Source organism: Euwallacea fornicatus, chromosome 3 (genome assembly GCF_040115645.1).
Source record: "Euwallacea fornicatus isolate EFF26 chromosome 3, ASM4011564v1, whole genome shotgun sequence".
NCBI lineage: Eukaryota > Metazoa > Arthropoda > Insecta > Coleoptera > Curculionidae > Euwallacea > Euwallacea fornicatus.
Window position 1 is genome coordinate 2,877,561 of NC_089543.1, and position 20,526 is coordinate 2,898,086.

At 36.1% G+C, this 20,526-nt stretch overlaps 2 protein-coding genes across 13 annotated transcripts in view; one reads left to right on the forward strand and one right to left on the reverse strand.

Moving 5' to 3' along the window:
- The window catches only part of osa (trithorax group protein osa), a 39,376-nt gene extending 23,545 nt beyond the window's left edge, over positions 1-15,831 (forward strand). Inside the window, exons 5-14 of one of the 6 annotated variants that reach the window (XM_066302094.1) lie at positions 583-1,081; positions 1,424-1,581; positions 3,532-3,576; positions 4,208-4,396; positions 4,849-5,212; positions 9,510-9,671; positions 10,054-10,310; positions 10,455-10,596; positions 11,524-13,094; positions 14,320-15,831. In XM_066302094.1, coding sequence (XP_066158191.1) covers positions 583-1,081; positions 1,424-1,581; positions 3,532-3,576; positions 4,208-4,396; positions 4,849-5,212; positions 9,510-9,671; positions 10,054-10,310; positions 10,455-10,596; positions 11,524-13,094; positions 14,320-15,090 — 4,158 coding nt within the window. In that variant the 3' untranslated portion in view covers positions 15,091-15,831. The remainder of the gene's footprint in view (positions 1-582; positions 1,082-1,423; positions 1,582-3,531; positions 3,577-4,207; positions 4,397-4,848; positions 5,213-9,509; positions 9,672-10,053; positions 10,311-10,454; positions 10,597-11,523; positions 13,095-14,319) is intronic. The other 5 variants (XM_066302095.1, XM_066302097.1, XM_066302098.1 and 2 more) reach the window with 5 other exon arrangements.
- Positions 15,832-17,660: 1,829 nt separating this feature from the next.
- tgo (Aryl hydrocarbon receptor nuclear translocator homolog tgo) overlaps positions 17,661-20,526 on the reverse strand; it is a 42,608-nt gene continuing 39,742 nt past the window's right edge. For all 7 annotated transcript variants that reach the window (XM_066302119.1, XM_066302115.1, XM_066302114.1 and 4 more), the window contains 2 exons: positions 20,098-20,445; positions 17,661-18,917 (listed from right to left, as the gene is read on the reverse strand). In XM_066302119.1, the coding sequence (XP_066158216.1) occupies positions 18,595-18,917; positions 20,098-20,445 (671 nt within the window). In that variant the 3' untranslated portion in view covers positions 17,661-18,594. The remainder of the gene's footprint in view (positions 18,918-20,097; positions 20,446-20,526) is intronic.

Genomic DNA, 20,526 nt, shown 5'->3' on the forward strand with positions numbered 1-20,526 from the left:
CGTCGAAGTGCAGACTAACACAATTATTCGTTCTTTTTCTCCTTATTATCGTTTTTATTCGGTCGGTACAGTGAAGGCCATGAAGTTGCTCCCTTTCAAATTATTCTAGATCCTTCCCTCTGATTTCCAACCCTTATATAAATCGGCTGGTAGTAAAACCTAATTTATGCCAAACGCTCGATTCAGGAATTCCCTCCTACTGACCTACCCTTAGTTCTCAAATTAACCCGCTGGGGGTCTGTATTATTTTCCACACAACTTGAGGCTTGACTTAATTGTTTTCGTCTTGAATGGGTAAATCTAATGCGATAAAAGTTTGTACTTGATTAGCGAATTACATTGTAGTCTTCATGAATATATGCAATCAAAACCATTATTTCTATCATACTTTGTTTAACTTTAATCTATGAGAACCCCGATTACTACTCAGGATCCTGACCTACATTGACGTAGTATGTAAATTCAAATGAATATCATTAATCTTGTGTTATCAATTGCAAACTAAAATGTCTGGTGGGTTAATATTTGTGATGTTTCATGGCGTAAATAACGAAATAACTTAAATTTATATAATTGTTTCAGTTTGGTCCCTCAAGTCAGGGATACGGTCCATCATCTGGATGTCCTTCGCCTGGTCCAAATTTGCGACCTCCTCACTACCTCAAACACCACCTGCATAACAAAATGGGTTTTGCTAATGTAGGGTCTGGGTCGGCGCCACCCAGTCCGGGTCCTCCACAGAATTTTCATATGGGACCGCCTGCAGGGCATCACCATTCTGGCATGGGTCCTCCACCTTCGATGGGTCCTCCGAATATGCCTCCATCCAGCAGTCCTATGTTAACGAATAACCACCCGCACGAAGGTCCCATGCCGCCTCCAAGTTCGACACCAAATTCACATCCTCAGATGGTGAATGAGATGTTGGATAATGGGATTACCACTGCGGCACAAGGTTCTATGAATACTCACGTGACGGCTACTTCTGGTGGTTCCGTTACCTCTGTCGTTACGACTGGTCCGGATGGAGCACCTATCGACGAAGGTTCGCAGCAGTCTACGCTTTCTAATGCCTCAGCCGGTGAGTGATCGTTAATTTTTTTTTTTTTTTTATTATTTAATGCGTTTCATTATTTATTGGCGATATTGGCGTTACCAAGCTTAAATGGAGTAATATCCTACTAAAATTTGCTGCTAATTTATTTTATTGCAACGAAAATATACTTTTCCATTTTTCAAACGGTTAGGTTTATGTTGCTTCTCGTTAGCTCTCGCAAACTGGGTGTTTTAAGGAGATTTGAGTTTATGCGCGTTAAAGTTCAATCAACTTAATACCCTGCTGCTTTTAAATAATTTGTCATTTTTTGATAATTAATCAGTATCGATGTTGGAGACCATGTGGAAGAACTTAATGATTTTTCAGCATCAGGAGAAGATCCTGCCTGTCCGCAGACACCTAAATCTAACAGGAAAAATGATATGGGGCATTACAGTCACCCTTCAACACCCCAAGGGTCAGTTCCACATGAAGATTATGGGGACATCAGTAGTCCCGGCTGGCCTCGTACTCCTGCCAGTCCGGTAAGTGCTATACAACTACACAATTCGTTTTTTTTTTCAGTTCCCCATGTTCGAATTTTGCTACCACAAAGGGAAGACGTATTATGATTGGTGTCAATATTGTGTGTATACGCCTTCCTTTTTGAGCAGATTGAGTTTTTAACTGTTTCGTGATATGTTGTTTGATCAGTAAATTGGACAGAGCTTGATTACTTCAACACTGGCATCAGATTTTTTTTTATTAGATCATTTAAATTGCTGCTTCGAGGTCATTGTTTCAGTAACAAGCTCTATAAACTGTAGTTGTGTCGCCGTTTGTTTGGTGTTTAAGAAAATTTTCAAATTTCTGTGTTATCTTGATTGATGTGTAATTATCACAATCTTAATTTCTAGTAATTTGTGTCAAAAGTTTCATCCCGACATTTAATTGCATCAATTACTGTCTATGAATATTGTTTAGTGCATAAAAAAAGGTAATATCAAAAGCCTTTGTTATCGTTTACGTTCATTTCAAAGCATATAATGAAATATCTGTGTGTGTCATGTGCCAGATAGTTGAAGAGTTGGTCCCAGTTTAATTTAAAATTGAACTGTTTCATGTCATTTATCTATCCATTAGGGAAACTGGTCGAAAAAGTATTCATTATTTCTGTTGTTCAGTTCAGCAAAGGTAGCTTGATTTGTGTAGCACATTTTTATATGTCATGGTTCATGCAATTGATACTACTTTTTAGACAGTTTAAATTGCTGTAAATTTTTTGCAAGTAAATGTTGATGTCACGTATAGTGTGTTGCAGTTTCCTTACACCCACCCGCATCTCAGTTGTTTTAAATTGATTCAGTTCTGCATGCTGGTTACTGTATATTAAAATTCAACAAATTACCCTCTGGTTGTCTAAATGTAGTTACTACTTTTGTTTCATCGTTTGTCAACTGAGATTAAGGGTAATGAAGGGAAAATCTTGACACCTGTAAATGTAATTAGCACACCGTATTTAATCGATTATGGGAACACAATTGTGCACCACTTTTAACTCGGAGAATTGGCGGCACAACTACTTTGATTTTTTTTGGTATGAGAGTTAATAGGAAAATACCTGTCTAGTTTGTTCAATTATTTAAAAGGTTTACGGAAGAGACCACTAGAAAGTTTATTTACAGCCACATAACAAGTTGCAAACGCAAAAAAGAGCTATTATTCGCTGATTGACTGCGAATACAGTAGAAAGAGCCTTAAATTAAACACAAACCGATATGTATTATTTTGATTGAAACCAAAGAATTCTCAGTTTTGATCCTTTGTTAAAACCCAAAAAAAGTTCTGGAATCTAAAAACTTATCTATGAAACTGTAATTGTGTTGGGTATGCATTAACGAAGAGTAAACTGAGAAAGACACTGAGCTGCGAATTGTGCATGCGTGACTGTCTATCGCCGTACAAGAATTATTTCAAATTCACATTTGGGTCTCTTAGAAGATACATCCTGGAGACGAAAAACTATCATACGGATTACTAATTACATAATAGATAACAAGAGATTTCACTTCAGTTAAAAATGTTTAGGATTTTTAAAAAATGTTTTCTGTTGAATTACAGTTATAATTGAAAACCAACAATAAAGGGTTCATGTAAATTAGTTTAGTGACCGTTCAAAAGGTTTATTTTCTCAGACGTATATAATCTGCCATGCCTGGTCTTTTGAATATAGTGATTACCGTATAATATATGATATATTACACAAATATTTTATATTTTTACTTTTTCTCAGAACCTTAATGTATATTTTAAACACTTGATAGCAACTTATTCAACAATAGTATAGTATGTAGTAAAATAACTATAATTCATCTAACTAGATAGGTGCTTCCCTAATTCTCCTTATATCTTTGAAGTTCGAAAATAAAAACATGCCTTCAATATTTCTGATTCCATATTTATGACAATCTGAGCTAACTGGCCGGTGTTTCCAGGTGTTTAACAGTCATGTGCCTCCACAGGATACATATCGCTCAAAGGTTTATATACACATATTATAATTTTAGTTGTTATATTGCTTGTTGCTGCATGTTTTTGGCATGGTTCTAGTATGAATAGTGCTTGTCATAAAACCTAGTTAGTTAACTGACCAATAGCTTAGAACTGATTACACAATTATCTACAATTGTAACAATTATAAATGGATATAATATGTAGTTCACGTTAAGTTCAGCGTTAGTATTTTACTTTTTAACTTACATATACAGTGGTGCAAGCAACAAAACTTGCTAATAATGAAGGAGTTGTTCTATTCGTTATGTGATTTTGGTATTACTAACCTATTAAAATTTATTCTTATAGACAAATAGTTCTTACTAATATTAGTATGTATATTTTTGTGGGATATTAAGACCGATAGGTAATGTTATTATACCAGGACATATTTCCTTGCATTTTAACTGTAGTGTTTGTTGGTCAGTTAAGTAAATTTGTTTTTGTCCATCTTCAAGAGGGTTTTTATTTATTCTCAGTTTGTTCTTCAGGCTTAAAAAAATCGGTATTAAAGCATTAGAAAATGGACAGAAAGTAGCATACACTAACTACTTAGATATTTAGCATCCTTATGTTTGTGTTCTGTTAAATGTGACGTTGGGTGTGGTGTACTTTCAGAAAACTGATAGCCTCAGCAAACTTTACGAGATGGACGAAAGCCCGGATCGAAGAGCGTGGTTGGATAAATTATTGGCTTTCATGGACGACAGGAGGACTCCCATCACCACATGTCCGACGATATCCAAGAATCCTCTTGATTTATTTCGCTTGTATATGTATGTTAAGGAGCGTGGTGGTTTCATGGAGGTTTGTACCTGTTTGTTGGATATTTGTTCCATTACCACCGTTATGACTTGCATGGATTATTTGTTCAATGTTTTAACGATAATTTCTGCGTGATTTACTGTACACCCCCTTATTGCTTAATTTTTATTTAAAACTAAATGCGGCTTGAAACCAAAAAAAATACATGATATTCAGTATTCCATACGGGTCATAACGGTCGTTTTCACTCTCGTGATTTGTAGCAGACTCAGAAAAAAATAGCCTCAAAATTTATTAGCCCAAGTGCAATATTTTTGCTTTAAGAGTCGGCAGAAACTGGGGGCTATACTTTGTGGGATTTAAAATATTATAAAAGGAATTTGGCTTTCCAAGTTGTTATAAATCATCGGCAAAATGCCTTCTGTAATTTTTCTGGGGGAGCCTTTCTCTTGTCGTTTATCAAGGGCGCCCGTTGTGACACCTCACCGTTACAGGTGACGAAGAACAAGACGTGGAAAGATATTGCTGGACTGTTGGGTATCGGAGCATCGTCTAGCGCCGCCTACACCCTCAGGAAGCATTACACGAAAAATCTGCTGGCGTACGAATGCCAATTTGACCGTGGGGGAATCGACCCTCAACCGATAATAAATCAAGTAGAGGCTAGCAGTAAGAAAAAAGGTGCCAAAGCCACTTCGGTGCCGTCTCCAGGATCTTCGAATTCCCAAGATTCATTTCTACCCAGTGGAGGCGGAGGAAGTATGGATGGTTATGGGGGCTACAATGGATATCCTCCATCGGGCAATCCGGAATATCCTCAGAGGCCATCTTCTCAATCTGCCCCTTCCCCTCACGGAGGTAAGAGGCATTTATAGCATATGTTTTTGCTAACATTTAGTGTCTGTTGTGAATAACTTTATTAATTGGCTTCTGCAGTGTGTAGGGTATGTTTTGAGAGTATTTACAAACTACTTTCCGTCGAATGTAAGAAGAAATTTTCGAACAATTTTTTAGAGTATTTAAAGCGGAAATTGAGGCATTTTCCGACAATTTTGTTACCTCTACCTATTTATATCTCTAATTTATTTTAATATCTAAACGTACAGGATGTAAATTCAATGAGTAAACCCGCTAAATATGAGACTTGGGTACTCTGCTTACTAACGAAAAAGTGCGAATATTGCCGACTGAGACTCAATTGCAGGACAAATCTTTGTTTGTCGTGCAGAAATCCGTCGATATCACATATCCCTGATTCAGATCCGCCGATTTGTACATTTGGGTACGTAAGGTTCGGTCTTTAGTGGCTATTATAGCCCGGGAGAATGTAACCGATTATTATTATAAAAGATATAAATATTCAATAAAGTTGTAGAAATCAAACGGTTGAATATTTCGGTATATTCTTGTAAAAGTTGAGGTTATCTTCTTTCCATGAAAGTTTTTTGTGCAAATTTATTTTCACTTAAAATATTGTTAAAATATCGACGTTCTTTACCGTCACTTTAATAAAATTGGTTAATATTTACTACAAGCGTTCTAAATTAAAAGTACTCAAAACTTCTTAAAAATGACACAAAAGTATTTAAATAATAAATTGAAGTTCATTTTAGAAAAAAGAAACAGTTAATGTGACAGTTATATGGAAAGTGTTATTTGAGCAAGCATAATTTGTTATCTAAGTAAATTGTCATAAAATTCGGATTAATATTTTAAGAAATACTGTAATTGAACTTTTATAATCACAAGGAGAATAATCGGCATGTCTCAAGAAATACAACAAAAATATTTTTCCTTTATATTTCTTAAATATTAAAGTTTCTGGATTTGTAGTGGCATTTTCTGCGCAATGCCCAAAAGTACCATGTCATCCACATTTTGCTATTTTACACATTTTTACAATGAAATTAATTTAATGAGTATCATACACTAAATCAAGGATTGGTGTAAAATGTTTTCGCAATTTCGTATTTCATTTCTATACTATTAACAAGTATCAATCATCAATAATAATTATTTTTTCACTATCAACTAATATAAACATATTATATGTACTGTAGGGTTATAAGTCCTAACTGGTGGTACGATAAAAGCTTGGGGTTTTGATATTCCAGTTGAACAATTTTAGATTTAAAAAAGTGGCAAAAGTCCACTTGCTGCCAAGTTCAATTTCGCACAAAGCTCGGCTACTGGTGTGGTGTACTGTTTCTAATATCGCATTTCAAAATTGTTGGAAATTAAATGTAAAAAATATATTCCAAGTTATTCCTAAATCTGCGTTTAGAACTAGGCATATACAGTCGGTGCAGAAAGTATTCGTACAGAACGCAAAATTATAAAAACGATCGATTTTATGCTATAAAGGACATCTTTACAAGACAAAAAGAAACATATAGAGGTTCATTTATATTATTCACAAATATTTTTAAAAGAAAAAGTAAGTTTAATAATTTTATTATTTAAATAAATATAGGAAACTACAAAATAATCACGAATTCAGACGCAATAAGTATTCGTACACATGTCAAAAACAAAATTTAAAGTAACAAATACGACTCTAATAACAGTTTTAGTATTTTGTAGGATAACCTCTTGACTTTATAATTGCCTCTAACCTTCTGGGCATAGAATTAACTAAATTTCTTGTAAAATTTTCCGGAATTTTGTTCCACTCTTCTAAAAGTGCAACTTTTAATCCCTCCCTTGATTGGATTGGGTGGTTTCTAATTTTTTTTTCCAAGTAACTCCAAAAATGTTCGATGGAATTAATATCTGGCGACTGAGGAGGAGTTTTCAAATATTTTGGGGTGTTATAAAGGATCCAGAGCCTGGTATTTATAACAGTGTGCTTAGGATCATTGTCTTGGCTAAAGATATAGTTATCCTTAATTCCCATTTTTGTTGCACTTTGTAGAAGGTGGGTTTTTAAAATGTGAATATATACCATTTGGTTCATAATACCATCAATAAAATGAAGTGATCCTACTCCTGAAGCGTTCATACAGCCCCAAACCAAAACAGATCCTCCACCATACTTCACTGTCGGTTGTAAATTTTCTTTATTAAACGCAGTTCCTTTTTTTCTTCATACCTTAAAATGCCGTTTGTTGCCAAAAACTTCAAATTTACTTTCATCAGTAAATATGACTCGATTTCAGTAAGATAGTGGGGTGGTAAGATGTCTTCTAGCGAATTCTAATCGCTTCTTACTATTGATCTCATTAATAAAATATTTTTTACGAGCAACTCTGCCTTGATAGCCTTGTTTTTTCAAACAATTCCTCACAGTACTAGCAGAAACAAGTGTATTGTTGTATGTCTTTAGTTCTGTAGCAATTTTTTCCGCACTTATTCGAGGATTCTCTTTAACTTTCCTCGCAATAATGCGTCTTAGATGTTCAGTTAATTTTTTTGGACGTCCAACACGAGGTTTATTCTTGGAAGTTTTGCGCTCACAATATTTGTGTATAATCGTTTGTATAGTAGATCTTGGCCTATTTACTATTCTACCAATTTCCGCTAAAGATTTGCATTCATTATGTAATTTTAACAATCAACTGTCGCACTTCTTCCGATGTTTCATTACTTTTACGTCCCATGATCCTAAGAAGCTTTCAAAATGTTATGTACCATTGTAAAAAAAATTATTTTATTACCTTTAATATTCAACTTTTTCAATTTTACTAAATTTAAAATGTGTATGTGTTAAGTCACGGTGAAGATGCAACTACATGCTATGTACGAATACTTTATGCGAGTCTATTCCGGTCGATTTTTTGTTCTTGGTGTAATTTTCTTAGAAATACTCTTGTTTATGTTTTTTTTTTTCTTGATGTCGTAATATAATAATGTGAAACAATGTGTATGATCAATTTGGCAAAGTAAATTAACATTAAAATCATTGAAATTTATCTATTTATAAAATATTATCTGTTGTACGAATACTTTCTGCACCGACTGTAGCAATGAACGTGAGTTTGTTTGACCAAATATAACCGCACGAAAATTAAATTATAATTTAGCTTATCTAAGCTTTGTTGAATGTTTTGAGAACTACATATATAAACTCAAAGTTGGAGATAAAATGTCTGAACCTCAATAATATCGTTTCAACTTTAAACAACTCGACTTGTAATCTGAGAGATATTCGACGGGTTACAAAGTAAAACTAGAAATTCCTTATCAATATCTTTCACCTTTAATTAATTTTATCATATAGCAAATAGAATACCGCATTTAGCAGTTCAACCTGTGGTTTTATTCGACGATTACGTATATTCAGGGTTTGTAACGTTTTTAGCCCACTGTATATCAGCGCGCGTTCCCGACGTTTTTGCACGGTAAACAACAATTTTTTTCGCCAGTAAGCGACTGCCATGCCCGAGCTATTTCCGATACTTTAGTCGGTCAGTTTTGTTTAGTTTCTTGATTTTGACACTAAAGTAATATGGATATGTATGAAATATGTAGTGTTTTGAAATTGTCTCGGAGAACTCGTTATCGATGGAAAAAAGGTACTTTTTTTTGTCTATTGTAAACTTGCGGTTTTAAAATGTCTATAGCGTTAAAACGAGAACCGAAAACGTGTATTTGTGGATTGTGAATTGAGGCGAGGTCGAAAGATCCAAAATTCACACAAAAGCCTTCCTTAAAATTGCCACCCCTTATGCTAATAGAGAATAAACTTTTACATATTCACAGCCATTAATTACTCACAAGAGGGTCGTCTCCTTCCATTTACGTTCAGGTCATCAACATAGCATCATAAAAAGGTGAAATTATTGTGCAGTTTAAAATTGAACAGAAATCATTTGATAAAGTTGTAATTGACAGGGCTGAATTAATTTCCTCTTTACAGTGAAGCGTTTAAATTAACTGTTTGAATGTTGAGTTTTCAATTTAACCATTAAATTATTTTGAAGGCTTCATTATTTTGAGGTTAAAATAGGAAGTTAGGAAAAGACAGTCTTATTGGTTTTTTTTGTGTATTGCAAGGTCTAAGAGAATTTGTCTCAAATTAGGACATTTTTGTAAAGGCGAAAATTAATATAGGAGAGTAGGTATTTTACTTGAACACCTACCTACTACTAAAGAGAAAACCGATTGGATATGTTTGAATTAAGATTGTAGGTAGCTAAAGAAGTGTTAATTATAGGTTCAGGAAGTGCCAATCACCTGAATAGCGCCGGGGGCCCAAGTCCTGCGGGCGGGGCTGGGGACAACGTAAGCGTGTCGAATCCCTTTGACGACGTATCCCCGAGTCCTCAACCAAGAGGGGGTCCCTTCCCGGGTGGGCCCCATCCGTCTTACCCGACAGGTAATTGCAGACATTTTTTTGTCACCTGTACAAATGTGACTTGTTTTGCTTTCCTGCTCTGTAACGCAAATCTGATCAATAAATGGAAGGTCAAGCAACCTCAGTTTCTTCAAAATTAGCCTCAAGATGTTAGCATGCAGATCATCAACTGCTTTAGCTTGTATTAAAAATTCTGGATCGGTTTCGGAGGAATCCAAGAACAGTACACTCAGAACAAAACATACACTAGAATAAAATTAATCCTAGGCATATTTGCTAACAACCACTAACCTTGTGTATTAATTCTATTAACTGTAGCGCTATTAACGCATTTTTTTTATTTTACTAAGTGTTATATTTATTATTTTCTGCATGTCATTAAGAATGCCAAATATATGAACAGGTTATCCGCCAGCCGTAAGACCAGTCTATCCATATTCAGGTGACTCTTCAGGCCCGCCGGCTGTGCCACCCAACAGTGGTCCACCGCCACCTTCCTCTGCCCAGGATCCCTACAATCGGTATAATGCCAACCCGGGAGCAGCTTACAGCCCTAGGCCTCCCTACAATACTAACCAGGGTACTGCAGGCCCACCTGCTGCGCAGGCTAGTGGCCCAGGAGCTTATCCTGGGCATCAAGATTATTATAGACCGGATCAGGTGAGAATTGTAGTTTTTAATGCATGTTTAACAGTTTAGCGGACAATTTTGGCAGTACTATATATCACTTATAGCTATAGTTTTTTTTAAATTGGGTTATTTACTTTGTTATTTTTTGCGACTAATAAATGTTTTCTTGCTCAGAATTCGCCTGCTGGTGGTTATTCCCCCACAAACAAAAATATGCCACCCCCCGGACAACAGCCTCCAAGGAGACATCCAGATTTTGCCAAAGATCAACCATATCCCCCTTCCCCTTATGGACAACCCAGGGCACCTATGTATGGTACGTATTGGTTTCTTGTTATATTTATGTATAGTGGCGTAACAAGCTAACTTGCATAAGAAGCAGGTTGCTTTGCTGTTAAATTTTGACGAAAACTATTCATATACAAGGGGTTTCAACTTTATACATTAAACATCATCACTTGTATGCAGAAAGAGGTATTAAAATACCTGTATTATAAAAGGTCGTATAACTGTTCTCCTCACGAGAAATTTTAGGAGATCTACTTTACCTCAATATGTATTACAGTTTGTCAAGCAGAATCAACTTTCTAGAGAAGCCAATTATGCTGTTCAGTGGGATTTTGGAGAAATCCGATAGAAGAATTCGGATTTTTCGCATTATTTAAAATCTTAGTCTTTCTTTAGGGGCACATTCAGTTTCCTCATCATCCATGTAGTATAGCTTGCTCAGCGTCCGGTGCTATTGACGTTGCCATATTATATATGCCCATTTGACGTTCCACTTTAATGGGTTTGTCAGGATATCACCTGACGTAAACTGGCATGGTTTGATATTACGTTCTGCACTTAATTTTATAATGCACATAGAAAGGAGAATAAAAAAAGATGGTTAGAAAATATTAAGCTACTGCCTGATTTCATTCAACTGACTCTCGTATTTTCAATTTGCAAAAAAGCGAATTTGCGGAAAGCTACGACATTTATTTGAAAACCCTGAAAGTTGTTTTATAATTATTCAACTGCTTCTTGCTGCAATTTTGCTGTTCCGCAAAAAGAACCATTCCAAAGTCTCATTACGATAATTCTAACCGCATGCAAATGCCTGTATTATTTATTAGAAAATGTTTCATTTCAAAATGTTTTTGATGAAGTTCAAAATTTCAAAAGTTCAAGCATAATTTTATTGAGTTCACTCCAAAAATCAGTTTTGCTCCATAGTACTACTCTCTATTTTTTTATGCAGGAGGGTGGCCAAACAATACCCAGTACCGACCTCAACAATACGGTACTCCCGGCAACAACCAAGTACCTCCTCAGCAATGGAGCCAAGGAGCGAGGCCTGGCGGCCCTTGGCCAAGCAGCCAGGGATATCAAGGAAGTCAGCCTGGTCAAAATTGGCAACCCATGCCTAATCAAGGAGGTCAAGCTTCTCCAATGAGGCCAGTGCATCGGCCGGGGAAGCCATACCCGCCAATAATGCCGCCTGCTGGAGCTGTCAAAGGTTCTAACCAGCAGCCCGTGGGCAATTCTTACGGACACGGGCAAATGCCAAAGAGGGAAATCACGTTTCCTCCTGATAGTGTTGAAAATGTGACTCCAGTTTTGTACAGGCGGAAGAGAATTTGTAGATCGGATGTCGGTCCAGTCGACGCCTGGAGATTGATCATGTGTTTGCGCTCTGGAATTTTAACTGAAAGCACTTTCGCCCTTGATATGTTGAACATTTTATTATTTGACGACACATCCGTAGGATATTTTGGCCTGAGCCAGTGGCCTGGACTGTTGGATCTTTTGCTTGAACATTTCAAAAGGAATCTATCGGATATGTTCGATAGTTCTTATCCTAGAGAGGAGAAGTTGGAGGAACATGACGTAGATTTGGGAAACGTGGCGAAACCAATAGATCCGAGTTTGAAGTCTGTAGTTTTCAATAAAACCACGAACTACACCCTGATGTCTCGACGAGGTGATCCTGTAAAATACGTCGATCGCCCTGATGATATCTTTGTCCAAGATAATGTGAAGGATTGGGACATGCGTGGGGAGGTGAACGTTGCTAATACATTAGCAGAAATCCCTTCCGATCCATGGTACACCAACGCCGATCACATTCTATCAAACTTTCAGGCTGAGTTTGGGCGAATACCATTCCATACAAGGTTAGAGGACAAGAAACACGAAATTAAATCGGAAGTAGCTAAGGAAGAAATCGAACGAAAGGTGGTCACCCCTCCGCCGGAAGAGGCACCGCCTCCTAAAATAAGTGACAAAAAACGTAGTAGGACGAAAACATTAAGTGATGTGATATCTCGAATTAAAAAAGAAACGGCAGAAGACAATGAAAAAGTGCTCATATTAGACGCGTCCGTAAAACGGGAGACGACTGTTAAGACTGAAGTAGTGAGTGAGAGTAGTCTGAACTGTGAGGAATCAGGGTCCTCCAGTGTAGATCTGAATATTAGTGTAAATGGAGAGTGCAGTAGTAGTACTGAAAACAGTAGTGAGTCGAAAAGGGTGAAAAGTGCCCCGATTCAAGACCCGGCTAGTTCTCTAAAACGTCGGCGCCCGTTGGACTATGAGGACGAGTCTTATTCAAGGGATGAGGCTAGTTTGGTTCTTCTCACTGAGAGCCAAGACAACTTGGGCAAGAAATGTGTTTGTATATCTAATATCCTTAGGAGTCTTACGTTCATTCCGGGCAATGAAAGCGAATTTGCCAAAAGTATTAGCTTTTTAGCGCTTGTAGGAAAATTATTACTTCTACACCACGAACATCCTCCAAGGACGCAAAAGACTAGGAATTACGATCGAGAGGTAAGCCCTTAATCTTTCAACGCTTCGTTCATTACTACTATTGTTTTCTCGTCCTGAATATCGTTCTTTTATTGTCACCTTAACATCGGCGCGTTCTTATTTTGTTTTTATTTGAAGTGTTACATTTTCACTACACCGCATTAATATTCTGAGGTATGTGAGCCTTTAGGAGGTTTTGGATGCAAATAAACATTACTCCCAGAAGACTTTGCATTAGTAATATTTAAAATTGCTCTGGACTTAAGATATTTCAAGGAACGAATCGATCTAACAGTGTTAGAATGAACGTTCCACTAATTATAAAATTTTTCGAAATTTAAAAATATGATGGAATATTGACAACTTGAGTGCATTTATGCCACAAAAAACTTTTAAAAAATTGTATAAGGTGTCAGATTTATTTGTGTTGTACTCATTTTACTAGTATCACTTTATATCAATAGTTGTGAGACTCATCAAAAAATGTTTAATACGAAAATTATGAAGTAATTCTTAGAAGTACTGTTCAAATAGCTTTCACATATACAGGTTATATAAAAAAAGTTTATGATCTAACAATAAGACAAGAAGAGATACATGATGAAGCCAAGTTCAGTTTCAGTTAATAAAAGTTCTCTTTATAGGGTTACTTTAGCAGTTCTGGTAAAATATTGCGATTGTACAATTTTTGACTACAGGGAAAAACGGTTATGAAATAATTCAACATAGCCACTAATAAAAAATACTACCAGTGTCTTATGTTTGTTTGCAGCTAGAGAATGACGTTGCTTTCAACGCCTATATTGAATTAGCATATTGATGGGTATTCCCTTTGGTTTGAAAATACAATAGGCCCATATAACGAAATGATTTTAAGCTTCAATGTTTCATATTAAAAGTTATTTAAAAAATTATCAATAAGTAAGAAGTGCTTGCTGAAGATTATGGAAAGCTCATTTCTGTTCGTTCTCTACTGGAGATGAAAAAATACGAATTTATTTGCGAAAAAAAGACACCTTTAACAATTATACGAACTTCAATACACGAAATCAAATTATGAACATGAAAAATTAGTTAAACCTTATCAAAATTCACAAAACAACGAACATGATTGAAAAATGCATTTCAATAACGTTGTCAAAAATTTCATTGCGCTTATCAAAAATCCAGAATATACTGAAGTTCTGTAGAATTTGAATAAAACTGTTGGCTAAGTCGTTCATTATAAAGATTTTTTTTTTTGCAGGAGGACGCAGATTTTGCAGATTCTTGCAGTAGCTTACAAGGTGAAAGCGAATGGTGGTGGGACTTCCTTATACAAATCAGAGAAAATATTCTAGTTTGTATAGCTAATATTGCTGGTCAAATAGATATTTCCCTGTATGAGGAAGATGTAGCCAGACCAGTATTGGATGGGCTGTTACATTGGGCGATTTGTCCTTCGGCTACAGCTCAGGACCCGTTCATCTCGGCGGGCCCAACCTCTTTACTTTCACCTCAAAGATTGGCGCTTGAGGCCCTCTGTAAGCTGTGTGTTACCAACAGCAATGTAGATTTAGTCATAGCAACCCCTCCATTTTCGAGGTTGGAAAAGTTATGCGCCGTACTTACGAAACACCTCTGTCGATCGGAAGATCAGGTGCTAAGAGAGTTTTCAATCAATCTTTTGCATTATTTGGCAGCCGCTGACAGCAGTATGGCCCGAGTGGTCGCCTCTCAAACGCCTTGTGTATCTCTTTTGGTAGCATTTATTGAGCAAGCCGAACAAAGCGCGTTGGAAGTGGCAAACCAACGTGGAATAAGCGCGCTTAGGGATAATCCTGATTCAATGGGTACGAGTTTGGATATGCTGAGAAGAGCTGCAGCTACATTAGTGTTTCTTTCACGACATCCGGATAACAAAGCCCTGCTAGTCCAGCAAGAATCCAGATTATTAGCTCTCGTGATGAGCCAGATATTAGATCAACAAGTGGCTTTACTTATATCGAAAGTACTGTACCAGATATCCCGCAGCTAATCTGCTCCTGTGCTGTAGATATTAACCCTGTGGAAATAATTATTGTGGTCGGGTATGTGTACAGAATTTATTCGTGTATAGTGAGCCCTAAGGGACGATTGTTCGCAAACGACGGAGTGTATGCGTATGCTATGTGGCGCGAATGTAAAGAACTACTTCGAGACCAAGACTAGATCGAGACTCCGATCTCGGAAGTAGATAATCGATTCACCTAGTGTAATCCATTAAGTTGTACCATTTTGTAAATTAAGCGACGTATGTCTTTCTGGAAAGTGTTAAACATGCATCCGTGTTACTTATTTACTTTATTTATTATTTGATATAAAGCGGTATGTCAGTAATGCAGCTATTGCTCTCTGTGAGCAGCTCGGACCTTTTTGTTTTCAGCGCCCTGCGCCGTAATTTCTTTTTACTTTTTCTTTGGTATTCATGTGCGAATGCTTTATACATGTCTGATAATGAATTTAATTAAATAAATGTACAAAGGAAGTACCGAATATGGTGTTTTTATACGAGTTTTAATTTTCTGTGTATATTTAGAAATGTTTTATACATCCCATTTTAGCTGTTACGTTTAAATCTGTTACTGAACGAGGAACGGCTGTAAGAGTAGAAACGGCAGTCTTGAACTAGAACTCAAAATGTAGTTTAAAATATGTGGTGATATTTTTCTGGCTGTAGGTATATTCATCTTATGTACGATTGCATATTGTAAATCAAGTAAATGCTGAATACACCATTTTCTTTTTACTTTATTGTAGATCCCCTAGATTGGAACTGCAGACACTTTAGGTGCTGCTAGTAAAGAAATATACCGTAACTGCCATTTATAAGAACTGTACATATTGAGTTAATCAAACAGTCTTACTTGGTTATACATAATGTATTTAAATGTCCAGAAATTATAAAAATATCGACCATAAATGATTTTACTGTTACGTTGTCACGCTGATTATACTATACATTATTAGAGAAAAAATACGTGTTGCGAAAAATAAGATCTTTCACAATGTAGGGAAGCTTAGAGTGCGGATTCGAGACGAAAGTAGAAAAGCAGCGACCCACGATGCTTGTTCTTTCATTTCCAACAGATGCATCACTTCATATTTGCTACTTTCTTGGCTCGGCATGAAAGGTAAGTAATTTATTTGCTTTTTAGTAGAACGTTTTTAAGCTACTAAAATAAGTGTCACGTTATCGAAACACGTAAACACAATTAGCGAAAGGCCATTCTTTACGGACTGACTGGTACAATGAAGTTGTTAGGCGTCAAATGATACAATATATTGCCATTAAATTTAGATATCCATTCCACAACAACAAAATCAACTAATTTTTTTTACTAACCCGCTTATCCATTATTTCTTTCAAAACGTTTTATTTTCCGATAACTTATTATTTCCTTCGTTTAAAATTTCAAAATCAAGGATAGTGTTATTGAATTGCTCAAGGTAATTTGTTAACATCACTTATGGTAACGATAATGTCGTAAATATGTCAAATTAAGGTTAACGTGAATATATATATATGTATTGCCTTTCTTCAACTAAAATTGGACCCCTTATTTTGGGGGAAGGACACTATCTATTGGTGTATGACAGTTTGTCACCAAAGATGGGTCGGTGCAATCTGCGCATATAAGACAACAGATCAAGGTCACGCCATTTCTTCTATTTTTGTGAATTAACTTGTCGGGTGGCAAAAAGGTTAACGTGACGAAAATAATAATGCTACGTCCATTTGTTCTAGGACGTTGGCTACCTTACGTAAACATATTTGTAGCGTAGACATTAGGCAGTTTACGGTAAATTTACAAGCTTCGCCTTAAGTATAAGCGTGAATTGTGTGTGTGGCTTAAACTGATATTTTTACATGGACAACTGTCAATTTAATTCGTGCTCTATTTATACTAAGAAATAGCTAGTTTGATGCTTTACAGGCCTCTAAGTATAGGAATGATGATAAATAAATAAATGTAAATTAGTAATATGGTAAAATTAAAATACTGGGTTTCGTTACTGGAAATACAATACCATTCGCCCGTAAGATACTGAACATCTGAGATATCTAAATTTTAAACTGTTTTTTATATGTTAAACTTGTCAATAGGCTATTGCAAACTGTCCATAGGATTTTTTTCAATACTACAAAAACTTGTTCCCATTTTATTTTTGGGTACATAACAGATGCAATCTATTTGGGATTTCTTCAAAATACTTTACCTTATTTTTTATACAGGTTAATCGCAGAGGTTAACCGAATGATGGAGTGCCATCACGTTCTATAAGTGTAGTTCATGATTTCCTGAATTAGTTGACAAATAGCTGGATTGGTCGTAATGGATTATAGACATGGGCATCTCGATCACCGGAAACATATTGTTAGTAATATACATTCGATTACTCTAGGCTGATTCGCGTTTTCATCGGGGCGTTTGAATGTACGTGTTATACGAGCTATTAAAATGTTCAGTCTAATTAATAGAATTATGATTGATTTGCTTGTTAATAAGCAACGTTGTATGCCATTTTTCCTTCTGATGGGTCAACTAAAATAAAGCCAATAAAACATCTTCTGCATCATTTATTGACTTAAAATGTTCAGCCATTAAAATGTTGAAATTGTATCGGGATTTAAAACAAAATACATTTTACAAACGAATATAAGACAAAACAAAAATACTACAAAAATATCCATCATGTAAAGACAAAGTTCCTTACCGTTTTATATAAATAAAAAAGTTTTGTACTTGACAGAACTCTTTGAATGGTTGAAAAATTGCAAAGCACAATATTCTTCAAAGGTGTGTCCATTGTAGACGACTTTTAAAAGAACAGATATATACATATTAATTGTTTACGAATAATATTTATCTACCCATTATAAACTAAAAGCTTTTATCTTACAAGAACTATCGAGATATGTATGCCATGAAAACTGGGTACAGTACACCGCTTTGCTCAATTTTAAGACGCGACTTCTTGAACTGAAGATGGTGTAGGATTGAAACGAACACACCGTCAAACTATAAGTAACCGAGATCTTGAAGTAAATCTCATGCATCCTCATACAATACGCGAAAAAATAAAAAATACATATTAACTACAAATCGATTTAAACCTTACCTTCTATATAGACTAAAATAATTCTACGTATGTATAAAGTAAAATAGATTTTTTTACAGTTCCTTATCTCATAAAACGGGTACAGTAACTACTTGACAGTATGAGTAAGTTGTAATATAAATCGTATTGATATACACTTCTGGACGTCACGACAGATATAAACAAAAAGTCGGTTTTTGAGATACTTTGAGGGTCAGGCTTCAAATCAAATTAAAAGATTTGTATGAAGCAGTGACGATTAATGTTTATTATTAAGAATTTTTTCCCAACCAAAGAGATCCGAAAACTCACGGGAGTACAAAGTTTTTGCTCGAACGGTTTAAATAAATTAACACCAAACTGGTACTCACTTTTCAAATGAACCGCTTACTGTATTAGCCTATTCAAATGTGCCATCGAACATCCCTAAATCCCCGAAAGGTGCGGCTCCGCTGCCGTCAAGCATTTGTAGCATGTCAGAGAGCTCATGCTGGGGTTGTGCTGTCGCACCAGGATGATTTTGAACCGGGCCTTGGCCCGACTCAGAGGTCTGAGTCGCGTTTTGCCACGGCGGCCACTGATATTGTGCAGGAGGAGGAGCCGGAGGTCCTGTTGAAGTAGCTCTCCCGCCTGCACTCAATTGAGTATATGTGGGACCTGGGGAACGACTCGGCTGGGAGTGTTGAGACCCATACTGGATGGGGGATTGGGTTGCTTCATAGGCTGGAAAAGGAAATTTATTTTTGGGGGAGGACAAATCAAGTTTGACATCGATTATTTTAACGTTGATTTGGTTCGGGAATTAAATCACTTAACCGACTTTGCCCTATAATTTGACAGTTATAACAGGGCAACGCCACATCAGATTCTACTCAACTGAAGTGTACAGAAACATAATTCTCTCTCTAAATAACATAATATAATGAGTCTGCTAGAATCGAAACCAATCGGAATCTGCGTTAGGTGAAAAATGAGATAAGTGCGCCATAATATTTTTCCTTTGTTGCTTCACAGTTCTGCACCTAACAATACCTGCGAATCACCTTAAATACACAACAAAATCGATTGCGGAAAAGCCGTTTAGGTTCAAACGGCACTATATCTGCCCCAGTTCATTTTTGATTGCTACTATCCGTTTCAGCATGGTTAAGGGGTAACGCAAAATCATGTGATCGGCATCATATATTAATCGATGTCATTGTGTAATGCGGATCCGGTTGTTTAACTAATAATTTGCAATAATTTCTAAAGTTCCGTTGTTAAAAACTGGCGGATAGTAATGTCTGATAACTGAATTGAGTCAACTAATGCGAGGAAGCGAAAAGGTAGCCCAGAACAGTGACGAGAAATATTCAAAAGTACTTTAAATACAATACATTACGCCAGTAACATTTTAATTTTCATATTACTGAGTAAATTGTAAATAAATTCGTGGTATTTACTATAATCTATTGATCTGAGCACCATCAAAACACAAACAATATCTGCTAGAAGTTAAACAGAATCGTGTTTTCCTGAAAATTCAGTTAATGTGGATTTAGTGGGTTTGATTCTAGTATACTCAATGTAAGACAAAATTCTACGCTTTGTTGGGTAGGTTTCTTAGAGTACATGCTAATTTACGCACATGAACTTGCGTATGATATTCTTTCATTTTGGCTTTTTTGTTTACTTTTTACTTATCTTGTTTTTTAGTTTTACAAGTCATGTATAGCATGGTTTATTCATTCAAAGTCACTTCGGTTTAGCAAATTCCCAAAATTTATAGGTATGTAATAAAAAAATGGGTAAATCGTTATTGTTTTGAGAATCCGATTGAAATAAAATCACTTCCTGATTTTTTTAAAAAGTCTGGAATTTTTCGAACCTCGGGAGGAATAAACAGGCTTTAGACTGTACATACCTGAAGCCGACGTCATAGGAGTCATATATTCGCTCTGTAGATGTGTCGATTGCAGCATGTGGGTGTAGAAGTTGCCCGTGCCAGTTTCCCGCCTTTGCAGACTATAGTCTAAACTAGGTTGTTGGTAAGGAACTTGTTCTTTACCAACAACCTGGTTCTGAGGTTCCGCGCTCGTTTCCGGATTGGAATGCAAAGATTTGGCGGTAGTATTCGTACAGACAATATACTCCACTTCGTCCGTGTATGGGTTTAGGAAAGAAAATGCACTGGTTCTCAACCAAACATATTCTCTGTTTTTCGCTCGGAATCTGTACATTACCGAAAGCACTTGGCCTTTTAGTTTCAAAACTGAAATTAGAGAAGATTCATGTTAAAGGTGGTGCGTATTATTAATCATATCTTCTGAAGTAGTATTGAGAAAATGTGTCG